Source organism: Girardinichthys multiradiatus, chromosome 23 (assembly GCF_021462225.1).
Source record: "Girardinichthys multiradiatus isolate DD_20200921_A chromosome 23, DD_fGirMul_XY1, whole genome shotgun sequence".
In the NCBI taxonomy this organism is placed as follows: Eukaryota; Metazoa; Chordata; class Actinopteri; order Cyprinodontiformes; family Goodeidae; genus Girardinichthys; species Girardinichthys multiradiatus.
Genome location: NC_061815.1, coordinates 30,171,792 through 30,184,737, shown reverse-complemented (window position 1 = coordinate 30,184,737; position 12,946 = coordinate 30,171,792). Strand labels below are relative to the sequence as shown.

The 12,946-nt window shown below is 39.1% G+C and overlaps 1 protein-coding gene across 1 annotated transcript in view; it reads left to right on the top strand.

Moving 5' to 3' along the window:
- slc16a2 (solute carrier family 16 member 2) overlaps positions 1–12,946 on the top strand; it is a 42,539-nt gene that overhangs the window by 10,035 nt on the left and 19,558 nt on the right. Inside the window, exon 2 of the mRNA XM_047353848.1 lies at positions 9,455–9,599. Coding sequence (XP_047209804.1) covers positions 9,455–9,599 — 145 coding nt within the window. The remainder of the gene's footprint in view (positions 1–9,454; positions 9,600–12,946) is intronic.

Genomic DNA, 12,946 nt, shown 5'->3' with positions numbered 1-12,946 from the left:
CCCCTTTACGTGTGTTTCTTGTTTTCAAGGGGCTTGTAGGGGGGCACAACAATTAGCAACACACAAAGAATGTGTGACGTAACTCTGAATATTATGTAACAGAAACTTTCTTGGCCAGATCTTGTTTTAGGTTTTTGTAAAGCTCCGACCTGCCTATTCAGATCCTTGCAGATTTTTACAGCTGACAAAGTAAAAATTAAAACGTTCATGATTGAAAATATTAAGGGTTTTCATGGTTAAAGATTTTTTTTTTTTCTGAAACAGCAACACTTTATAGAGATATGTCTTACTGCCTCTTGAAATCTTGAACTGAAAATGCTCCAGGGTACTAAACAAAGATATTTGTGCAAACAAAATCCAACTGAAAATGTGTTTCTGTGTGTTCCTTAACTGCTTTGTCAAATAGAAAGTCATTATTTTTTTAAATGCATCAGAACTAAGTACTGTGTCTGTATTTTGATGCACCTTCTTGAGTTTAGCATACAGTGGCTCCCAGGGGTGTACACACCAGGGTTCTGTAATGCAAAGAAAATGAGACCCTGATAAATCTATTTAAAACTTTTTCCACCTGTGATTTTATATTTTTTCAGAATAATTCAACTGACAAACAAACCCATTATAAAGGGGAAAGTATTGAAAAGACAAGCAGGAAACTGATCAAGGAAGCTGTCAACAGGCCAACAGTAACACTAGATTATGTTCTAGATATGTCAAAAACCTGCAGTTTTCTCCACGTGTTCTGGATAAGGACAACGGTTACGAGACAGAATCCTTTTTGTAATCTATACAAGCATTCAGACATGGGTAAGACAAGCACCGATGCCCCCAGGTTTTGATGGTCTGTCTTAGGTCTAGTATATTCAGAAACACTGATGTCATAAGTATTAATAATCAGTAACCTCCAGAGGCGGAAGAGTTGAAGAAAACCCTTAAGGTATAAAAGACATTAGTTCAGGACTTCCAGAAGCCTGAAACTCGGACCAGTCAGCTGTTCACTCAGTTGTCTGGGTAAAATGCAGCAGCTGGAATCAGATACTCAATTTGGAGCTACAGTCCTTTAGGGCTCCGGGGTTGATCCCCCTTTCAGGGCAGAATATCAGCTGGGCCGTGTCTCTGGTCCTCTGATTCATCTGCAGCGTCTTTCTCCATCTTGATCTCGCTCGCCTACAGTTTAAAACCATCACCTCATCGTCATACTTTCTTGTTCATACATCACAAGTGATTATCAGTACTTTTCTTACATATATAGACGTTTTAACAAAATCCAGTAGTTTTCTGTTCATTTTCTCTGCAGCTCTTTTTTTTTTCTCCATTTATGTGTCATAAACAAAAGTGTAAAAATAAGACCTCAAGGAAAGCTGGAAATCTGTGTATGTCTGGCAAAGTCATTGTTTAATTTCCCATAGTGTTTATTTAAGGCTTAGAAATACCATGTCAGTCACATAAATGGATCAATCTTCCACTTGGTTGGTAAATTTTGGCATAAAATAACATACTATTCATTTAGTTAGATTTCTGCAGTGTTCAGGACAAAAATAGCTTGCACAGCATATGTTTGTGCATGTTCCATCTCCAGCACCTGCTAAGGACATTTATTTGGCCTTGAGGAAAATGATTTCCATATCAACACTATATTCTTGCAAATCCACGTTTCTATTAATAGTGCAAAGGTATGTATGCCTATTGTTTCTCTTTTACAGTGAGGACATCACACAATGCCAGCCACAGTCTGTTGCATTGTTTTATTGACTGAATATTTCCTCTTATGTCAGTGCAAGCCACGAACAATGTTGTCAGAGAGCATTTGTGCAATGAGCTGTTTCCAATCGTTCGCCAGCAGCTAGTACTTGAAATGAAACTTTAATTAGTATTTGCAAAGTGGAAAATATTCATTTGTATGCTCTTCTGTATTTTAATTTATTTGAGCTACTCTTGAGATATCAGATGATTCTCTGACATTAATGCCAAAAATGGACAGTTTAAGCTCAGTGAAATATTTCAGTTCCAGTTCCTTGGGTTGGGGTGCAGTTGAATGCCAACAAGTGCATCTCTCTTCATGGACTTGATTATGTGTGAAAGCAGTGCTGAGATTATGTAAATGAAAGTTTCATCATAAGACTGTTTCAAAGGGGCATTAATGACTCAGGGTGCATTCTCTTACAAGCTGCCCACTACTTACAGCTTGAAATAGTGCTGACTGCTTTGGCATGAAGGATGTTTATGAAGGCACAGCTGCGTAGCCGCTTGCATCGCGTAGATCAAAAGAAGTCGCATTCATGCGCACATATAAATAACATTGAGATTGTTCGGCCTAGCTTAAAAGGAGAACATTGTAACAGTATTAAACGCTTACAAAAAACTGATTCCATGTAATCCTGTTAAAATGTGCGCAAGCTTCTACTCTTTCCAGATTATATACTAGACAGTCTCTTGCTGTTTAAATGTACAGACGTAGCCGATAAAGTCTCACTGTTGAATGTGTCTAAGCAGAAAGAAAAGCTTGTGACCCCGCAGCAAAACACACGCCTCTATTTTGCTGCAAGTCCAGTTCAGTGTGTTCTCTTTCTTTTGTCTCAGTGTGTGTTGACCTAATCCTCCCTAATGAGAGCGCTGCCCTTCATTTACTCCTAGACTTTGGTTGGGTCAGAGAGGGTGTTTTTTTTTTTTTTTGGTTGGGGGATGTGACAGGTTTGATTTTATTTTCAGTTTGACCACATAAGCACTGAAACATCTGTTTGTAGTTTTAAACCTTTAATTAAATGTTGCCAGACCCACTATGGTCTTAGTATTTTGGAAATAAAATCTGACTTTTGTTAATCTCTGTCCCCAGATACTGAAATGCGTGACATACTGTTTTCTGAAAATAGACTCCGCTGTCTGTGGTTAGGTTACATACACTCATCATGATCGTAAATGGCACATAAAAATCTGTCTTTTAAGTCCTTTTCCGTGGTGGATTGATAATCCAATTATTCAACTTCAATGATTTTAAGGACAGCTCTGAAATGGCAGAGCTCATTTAAATTGGTGGGTTTTCTGGATCATACCCCATTGTAAGTATAGTCTGTTTTTCAAAGGAGCTGAAGTCAAGGCCGTGCAAAAAGCTTAATGCTAGCCAGCTTTATCCAAAGCCAGTACTGCTGTTTGTTTTGGATTGCTATCCTTTTAGAACATCCGGTTGGAATCACAGTTTGACCATCTTGCCACAATATTTAGAAAAAGTTGAGGGATTTAGATGTACAGTAGTCCTTGGTTTTCATTTTCAGTTGGATTTCAGGGCAATGTACCCAGTGGTGGATTTTTATAGGCCATGTGGGCAGATGCCCGGGGCGGCATTGGAAAGGGGACACACCAACATCAAATATCAAAAGGTATCTGAAGTTTGGCCCTGAACAAGTTTTCTATTGATTCCAGGCTACAAGAGATGTCAGATGTCCACCAGCAATAGTGCAACAGTGCAAAGTGTTTAAGTAACTTGCTAAGCGACATTTATCGAAATATTAGTGTGGTGTTTGTATGTATAGGATTAGAGATGGGCATTTATCGTATCATTTATCGTGAAACATTTCTTATCATAATAAGAAAGATTTTGATGTATCGTGACAATAAATTACAATTAATGATGTCTGAAAACCCCAAAAACTCAGAGTAATGCCAGGATTGTTACTTTAAATATTTTATCCACTGTTTAATTAAATGCAGTTACTGTGTGCATTTTAGTGATAAAAATCATGTCTTTATGTCATTGGTATCCTGAAGAAGCCTGTTTTAAAATGGTTATGTTTTTAAACAATATTTGTTTGTGGGTCACAGCCATACATGCCTAAAAAGACTGCAAAGAAGTTGTAAATATTTTTTTATCATCACTTTTATTGTTATCACAATTAATACCTCAAAATATTGTGGTAAAATTTAAAGTCAGTATCACCTATCTCCATATTCGAGCCTGAATGTATAAATTTGACCCTCTGTGGATTAGAGAAAATCCACAATAAATTCTATCTTGTATATTTCAACTTGTAAAGTTTTGTGTCCAATATGTGTCCTAATCTATCTCCTCCTAATCAGGACCTTCAAATCACTTCTCTGTGATACAGTCTGGGCCCCAGTGGTAACTCTAACAGAAATGAGCATGTCCAGGAAAAACTTGGGCCCCTAATAGGAGATAGTTGTAAAATCTCTGTGCTTATATGTGTTGGGAGTTATGATTATTGATTGATTAATATTGATCAATAATTATAATTAAAAATCATAATTTGACAAAATTAATTTATTAACCAAAATCCTCATTTATGAATTGAGACCCGAGATGTTTCTGGTGTTGTAATTATGGCTCAACGCCTTTGAGAAGTACAACCGTAAAATACTCCGCAATAATTAATAAATATTACCGGAGATGTCACTGTTTAATTGACCCTTTCTGCCGAAACGTGTGGAACCTTTAACCTTATTTTGACTGACGAATCACTTTTGCACACAATAAACACAAAACGCCTTCTGTTACCATCTATGTGAATATTTATTAAATCACAGCCAGATACCATCCGTTCTTCCGATTTAATAATCTTCACCTACTCAACATGCAAAGTTCTACATAACAGGGGTAAAATATCTGAAAATGATCCTGCCAGAATGTGTTGATGGTTGTAAACCAAGTAGCCTTTAGAGAAAGTTTGAGAAAAAGTGTAAAAATAATGTCCGTAGTGGAACCTTTCAACCCTGCTGGTATTCATATCTGTGATTCAGGTACGCTTTAAATGGTGTGTCTTTAATGTTTCTGCTAAAATGACACCAGCCATTAGACGGAGGAAGTCCTGGTGGTATTAGATCTGCACTGGGTTCATATTAGGCAATCTCTACCACCTGGATGGAACAACAGTGAACACCAAGATTGTTGTGAGTTAAATATCAGACAGCTTGCAGAAGATCTGAGCATTAGGCTGTATGAAGTCATCAAGGAAATTATAATAGATATTGAGCTAAAGGGGTCAGAAATAGTTGACAGAGAAAAGAGGGTAATCTCATTTCTGATCTAGAATTTGTGGAACTGCATGATGGCCCGAAAATCTTTAACCTTAGAAACTTGGAGATCATTTCAGAAATGGTTAAGGAGCCCAGCAGAAACATGCAGCATAGTGCAGGATGTTTATGTCAAGCTTCACAGCTACGACTGTGCCGAGCTCCCAAGCTCATGTTTCCCTTATAGAGTGCCATTAAAAGTCAGACAAGGGCATCACATTTTTTCATTGAACTGTTGCACCAGTTTGACACACAACCAGAACAGCTCGGTAGACATTCAAGCTACCTTTGCTCCCTTGGAGACTTGACTCAGGCATGTGCTTTTGTTTGCTCTACAGGGCATACTGTGTCTCTGTTAGAGCCTTTTGGCTTGTTATGTGGGACACTCTGCTTGGGCATACTTAAAAGATACACTTTAAACTACTTTTTGGTCTGTTTAGATATATTTGTTAAGCTCCAAAACATTATATTAAAACATATTTTACAGTATTTGTTATTATCATTTGAAATCATTCAACTTAAACATCACTTTTTCAATGCAATATATGTCACATCAGTTGCTGAAAAGCAAATTTTTACCTTCTAGAAATCTTCAGATTTGAATCACATTTATGTTATTCTAGATCTACAGGGGTTGGACAATGAAACTGAAACACCTGGTTTTAGATCACAATAATTTATTAGGATGGTGTAGGGCCTCCTTTTGCGGCCAATACAGCATCAATTCGTCTTGGGAATGACATATACAAGTCCTGCACAGTTGTCAGAGGGATTTTAAGCCATTCTTCTTGCAGGATAGTGGCCAGGTCACTACATGATACTGGTGGAAGAAAACGTTTCCTGACTCGCTCCTCCAAAACACCCCAAAGTGGCTCAATAATATTTAGATCTGGTGACTGTGCAGGCCATGGGAGATGTTCAACTTCACTTTCATGTTCATCAAACCAATCTTTCACCAGTCTTGCTGTGTGTATTGGTGCATTGTCATCCTGATACACGGCACCGCCTTCAGGATACAATGTTTGAACCATTGGATGCACATGGTCCTCAAGAATGGTTCGGTAGTCCTTGGCAGTGACGCGCCCATCTAGCACAAGTATTGGGCCAAGGGAATGCCATGATATGGCAGCCCAAGCCATCACTGATCCACCCCCATGCTTCACTCTGGGCATGCAACAGTCTGGGTGGTACGCTTCTTTGGGGCTTCTCCACACCGTAACTCTCCCGGATGTGGGGAAAACAATAAAGGTGGACTCATCAGAGAACAATACATGTTTCACATTGTCCACAGCCCAAGATTTGCGCTCCTTGCTCCATTGAAACCGATGTTTGGCATTGGCATGAGTGACCAAAGGTTTGGCTATAGCAGCCCAGCCGTGTATATTGACCCTGTGGAGCTCCCGACGGACAGTTCTGGTGGAAACAGGAGAGTTGAGGTGCACATTTAATTCTGCCGTGATTTGGGCAGCTGGGGTTTTATGTTTTTTGGATACAATCCGGGTTAGCACCCGAACATCCCTTTCAGACAGCTTCCTCTTGCGTCCACAGTTGATCCTGTTGGAAATTGTTCGTCCTTCTTGGTGGTATGCTGACATTACCCTGGATACCGTGGCTCTTGATACATCACAAAGACTTGCTGTCTTGGTCACAGATGCGCCAGCAAGACGTGCACCAACAATTTGTCCTCTTTTGAACTCTGGTATGTCACCCATAATGTTGTGTGCATTTCAATATTTTGAGCAAAACTGTGCTCTTACCCTGCTAATTGAACCTTCACACTCTGCTCTTACTGGTGCAATGTGCAATCAATGAAGACTGGCTACCAGGCTGGTCCAATTTAGCCATGAAACCTCCCACACTAAAATGACCGGTGTTTCAGTTTCATTGTCCAACCCGTGTATGTGACACTCTTAGAAATTTTGGTTTGACTCAACATGTTAAACAGCAAACGCACAAACAGGGACATATTTTGAACTTGATCATCACTAAGGGTCTAAACATTTCCAAGGTGTCTGTAACTGATGTTGCTCTATCTGACCACCTTTCTGTTATTTTTGAAAGCATCATCTGCAATGACTCAGTTTGCCAAAGAGACATGATAAGAAAACGCATCTTTAAGGACGGTGCTGCTGAAACCTTTAACCAGATTTACTCTTCTACCTCCACTTTGCCCTGTAACACTGTAGATGAGCTGGTAGATAACTTTCATTCGAAAATCTTGGACTTCATTGATTCAATTACTCCAATTAAAGTGAAAGTCGTTTCTGGGAAGAAAATGTCTCAATGGAGAAGTGCTCCACCAGTCAGAAGTGAAAAAAAGCACATCCACATCAACTTCAGTACCAAAGTTGTCTCCAACTAGAACTGATTTTGACACAATTTCCCAATTTCACCAAATAAACTGCAAAATCTTAGAAGAAATTGTACACCAACTAAGCTCTTCTTCCTGCTGTCTCAATCTTTTACCCACAACTTTCCTTAAGAAAGTTTTGCCTGTAATAACATCTGATTTAACTCAAATAATAAACACGTCCCTTTTGTCAGGTGTTTTCCCCCAGGCCCTGAAAACAGCAATTATCAAACCTCTTATTGAAAAAGAGCAACTTTGACAAGCTGCTACTAGAGAACTACAGGCCTATATCAAACCTCCCCTTCATCAGCAAGATTATTGAAAAAGCTTTGATTCAGCAGTTAAACAACTTCCTAACAACGACCAACCGCTTCAATGTCTTCTAGTCAGGCTTCCTGCTCACCACAGTACAGAGACTGCTCTTGTCAAGGTGTTCAATAACATCCGTATAAATGCAGACTGTGGAAGAACCACAGTGCTGGTATTATTGGACCTTTATGCAGCATTCGACACTGTTGATCACTCCATTTTATTAGAGCGCCTGGAAAACTGGGTCAGCCTTTCTGGAACAGCACTCAATTGGTTTAAATCCTACTTTAAGGACAGGGACTTTTTGTGTCAGTAGGTAACTTTACATCAGAGACCACAAAAATCACATGTGGCGTTCCCCAAGGGTCCATCTTAGGGCCCCTCCTATTCAATATCTACATGCTCCCCCTACCACAGATTTTAATAAACAACAATGTAAGTTATCATAACTATGCAGACGACACACAGCTATATGTTACGATGTCACCAGGTGACCATGAACCCATTGAAGCGCTGGGTAAATGCTTAGAAGAAATCAATGCATGGATGGGCCTAAAACAAAACTGAAGTAATAATCTTTGGACCAAAGGAAGAGCGTTTAAAAGTTAGCACACAGCTTCAGTTAATACAGCTAGGAACCACCAGTCAGGCTCGAAATCTGGATGTAGTGATGGACTCAGACCTGAACCTTCAGGGGCACATAAAGACAGTAACTGGGTCGGCCTTCTATCACCTAAAGAACATCTCCAGGATTAAAGGATTAATGTTTCAGCAGGACCTTGAAAAACTAATTAATGCGTTCAGCTTTAGTAGAATTGATTACTGCAACGGTGTCTTCACAGGTCTGCCTAAAAAGTTGATCAGACAGCTGCAGTTGATCCAGAACGCTGCTGCCCGCATCCTCACTAGAACTAAGAAAGTGGAGCACATCACCCCGGTTCTAAAGTCCCTACACCAGCTCCCTGTAGCTCAGAGAATAGAGTTTAAAATACTTCTGTTAGTCTATAAATTACTGAATGGCTTAGCACCAAAATACATTACAGACTTGTTGTCAGTGTATCAACCACCCAGACCTCTCAGGTCTTCTGGCTCAAATCTACTCTGCATACCCAGAACCAGAACCAAACATGGAGAAGCAGTTTTTAGTTCTTATGCTCCACTAATCTGGAATAAACTCCCAGAAAACTGTAAAAGATCTGAAACCCTAAGTTGCTTTAAATCAAGATGAAAAACTTATTTGTTTAGAGTGGCCTTTGACTGTGCCATTTAGGCATGATTAGTTGCGTTTTCAGTCCAATTTTCCTTTCATTTTCTTGTCCATCATTCTATTCTCTTTATTTTATTTTATTTTACTGTTTTAAATTACCTCTGTTGTTTGATTTTATCATTTGATTTGTTTTTCTGTGTCTGTATCTGTGTTTATTTGCTTTGTGATTGTATTGTAATTGTATGTACAGCGCTTTGAGTGTCTCGTTGCTGAAAAGCGCTATATAAATAAACTTACCTTACCTTACTAAAGCTGTTTACCTCTTGAGAAAGCCATTGTGTATAACATCCTTAAGTCCAAGCAGTATGCGATGGATTTAAAGCAAAATGTGCTCCATCACAAAGAACACTAGTCTGCAAGCATTAAGCATGAAATAAAAATAAAAAGGACTCTGATCTTTGTTCTGCGTACAAACAGGGTCGTATTTACTTTAAGCGATTGCCAAAACACATGTGGTTTCCACATGTTTCTTATGATGGTTCTCTCTCCTCTCTGCTTTCCTTCTACAGCCTGGGTCGGGGCCCTAGCCATGGGCATGATCTTCTTCTGCTCTCCTGTGGTCAGCATGTTCACGGACCACTTCGGCTGCAGGAAGACTGCTGTCAGTGGGGCGGCAGTGGCTTTTATAGGGCTTCTCTCTACATCCTTTGCAAAGTAAGACGCTCATGGTGACAGTAGCTCATGAACCACATACACACACAAACAGGCAATCTCAGTGTGTAAATAAAAATAATCGACATGGTAAATGTATTTTTCACACTTTCTAGCACTGACATGACAGAATAGGATTGTTCCCCCACTATGCCAAGACTGATTGCGCTTTAATTTAGTCAAATGTCCAGAAACAAATTAAAAAAACGTAAACATGAACAATGCTTCTGTATTTTACCCTGCATTCATACACTGCTTCACAAAATAGGTCAAAAAGTGTCGGCACAAAACCAGACTTTTATGCCACCATTTTATAGCAGAATTTTTCAATTCATTTCTGAGAAAAAGACAGTACACTTTTAATTTATCATTCTTTTTTGGCACATCTCCATAGCATAGAATAGCATTGCAAGTTAATTTATTTTAGTTAATGAATTCAAAAAGGGAAACTTGTGTATTTCGGTCATATTCAATAAATTAGAATATGATTGAATATTACATCAGAGCCATAAAAAACATTTTAATACAGAAATGTGGGCTTAATGGAAAGTATGATTAATACCTTCTTAAAGATTGTTATTTTCAAAAGTTACTTTTAATCCGACAAACGGGCCTCATCAGAACGCATATTCTAATTTACTGAATGTGACTGTTTATACATTACACACAGAGTTATATATTTCTAGAGTTTATTTCTGTTAATTTGATGATTATTGTTTACACGTTATAAAGACCCAAGATTCTGTTTTTCTGAAAATTTGAATATTCTATAAGAACAAGAAACATGGTTTTTAATACGGAAATGTTTTATTATGGTAATGTTATGTCCTACAGAATAATAGTTGAGACTGCTGACTTGACAATTGTCCAGCATCCTTGTGGAGGGTAAACCACAAGAAACTGGCTGTCCAAGAATATAAACGGAAAGTTAAGTGGAAGGAAAAAATCCATAGAAAAGGTTGCTCAAGCAACAGGGATAGCCACAGCTTTGTTCTTGAAAGAATCTTGTTCGTGTTTAAAGTCAGAGTGTCATCTTTCATGTACTTATAGGACTGATTTTCTCATTGGTTTCTTTCAGCTAAATATATTTTAAAGTTAAGGAATAAATTCTACTTACTTGGCAATTGAAGAGATGGAACTTTTACGGCATCTCATAAAAAGGATCAAGCCACAGGAACAGTGTGGCAGAGAGTTTTGGCGGTTTAGAAACTGTTACTGTTTTAAAACGTTGTTACACCTTAATACCAATAACTGGCCCATACCTAGTCCGTATGAAGACTTGTGGTGAATGCTGTCTATTTACAACATGTGCTGTTTCTGAAAACACGCGCTCTGATGGCACAGAGTTGACAGGTATTCACATACTTTAGCTAATTTTGTTCAGTGGATCATTGCAGACAGGTGGGTATGAGTTCTGGTAGTAAAGGTGTAGCTTAGTTCCAACTAAATCCATGAAGACATGAACAAACGCAGGATCACTTTGATAATTTCTGTAGGTGATGTGTTCCAAAAAGCAAAAATCTCTCCCAAAGCATCATTGCTGTGCCAAAACTATTATTAGCAGTGTATCAATGTCTGGTGAAAGTGTCAGGACTTGAGCAACGGATGAACCCAGAATGCAGACTAGCAGGTAGATTGACGGTAGGTGAAAAAAGATTTAATAACAAAAAAACTCACTCAAAGGAGGAGGCAGGAACCAAAACAATAAACCGACAGGCAAGAGGTGTATATATGGAGTGTGAACCAGGTGAAGCAAGGAGACAGATTAACTAGGTGCATGTGAACCGAATAAACTTAATTGACAGGAGAGAACAAACGTGAAACAGGAAAACAGGAATTCAAGAATACAAACTAATAGGAACATAACTAGAAAAACATGAAACAAAAGCATAACCAGATCCAAAAACCAAACTTGACAAAACATGAACAAAAACATGACCAGAAAAATAAACAGAAACATGATTCAAAACTTCAACTGTGAAATAAGACCAACAAAACCCAAAAACACCCACAAATCATATGTATACGTTTTGAATTTAGACAATTCAAAATGTAAAGAAAATCCTTGGCCATCCCTTATCAAACCACAGTTAGCATATTTTTAGGCAACTTGATTAACTCTGATGTCATTGTCTAGTTTAATGTGCATAAGACTGCTCACTGTGATCTATGTCCCCAAAAGACATGCAGAGCTTATTTTATTGTTAAGCTACAGCTCAGTGGGAATGTCTGCTCAGTCAGCTCACAAGTGGGACCAACTATGAGCTCCAGGAGTCATAGCGAAACCATTAATTTTCTGACGGAGACTTTTACTGGCTCTTTTCAGTCAAACTGGTTTTACTGAATGCTGTTACTGTTTCAGTGTTTATGACTACAGGTCCTTCTCAAAATATTAGCATATTGTGATAAAGTTCATTATTTTCCATAATGTCATGATGAAAATTTAACATTCATATATTTTAGATTCATTGCACATTAACTGAAATATTTCCGGTCTTTTATTGTCTTAATACGGATGATTTTGGCATACAGCTCATGAAAACCCAAAATTCCTATCTCACAAAATTAGCATATCATTAAAAGGGTCTCTAAACGAGCTATGAACCTAATCATCTGAATCAACAAGTTAACTCTAAACACCTGCAAAAGATTCCTGAGGCCTTTAAAACTCCCAGCCTGGTTCATCACTCAAAACCCCAATCATGGGTAAGACTGCCGACCTGACTGCTGTCCAGAAGGCCACTATTGACACCCTCAAGCAAGAGGGTAAGACACAGAAAGACATTTCTGAACGAATAGGCTGTTCCCAGAGTGCTGTATCAAGGCCCCTCAGTGGGAAGTCTGTGGGAAGGAAAAAGTGTGGCAGAAAACGCTGCACAACGAGAAGAGGTGACCGGACCCTGAGGAAGATTGTGGAGAAGGGCCGATTCCAGACCTTGGGGGACCTGCGGAAGCAGTGGACTGAGTCTGGAGTAGAAACATCCAGAGCCACCGTGCACAGGCGTGTGCAGGAAATGGGCTACAGGTGCCGCATTCCCCAGGTCAAGCCACTTTTGAACCAGAAACAGCGGCAGAAGCGCCTGACCTGGGCTACAGAGAAGCAGCACTGGACTGTTGCTCAGTGGTCCAAAGTACTTTTTTCAGATGAAAGCAAATTCTGCATGTCATTCGGAAATCAAGGTGCCAGAAGTCCAGTGTCAAGTACCCACAGTCAGTGATGGTCTGGGGTGCCGTGTCAGCTGCTGGTGTTGGTCCACTGTGTTTTATCAAGGGCAGGGTCAATGCAGCTAGCTATCAGGAGATTTTGGAGCACTTCATGCTTCCATCTGCTGAAAAGCTTTATGGAGATG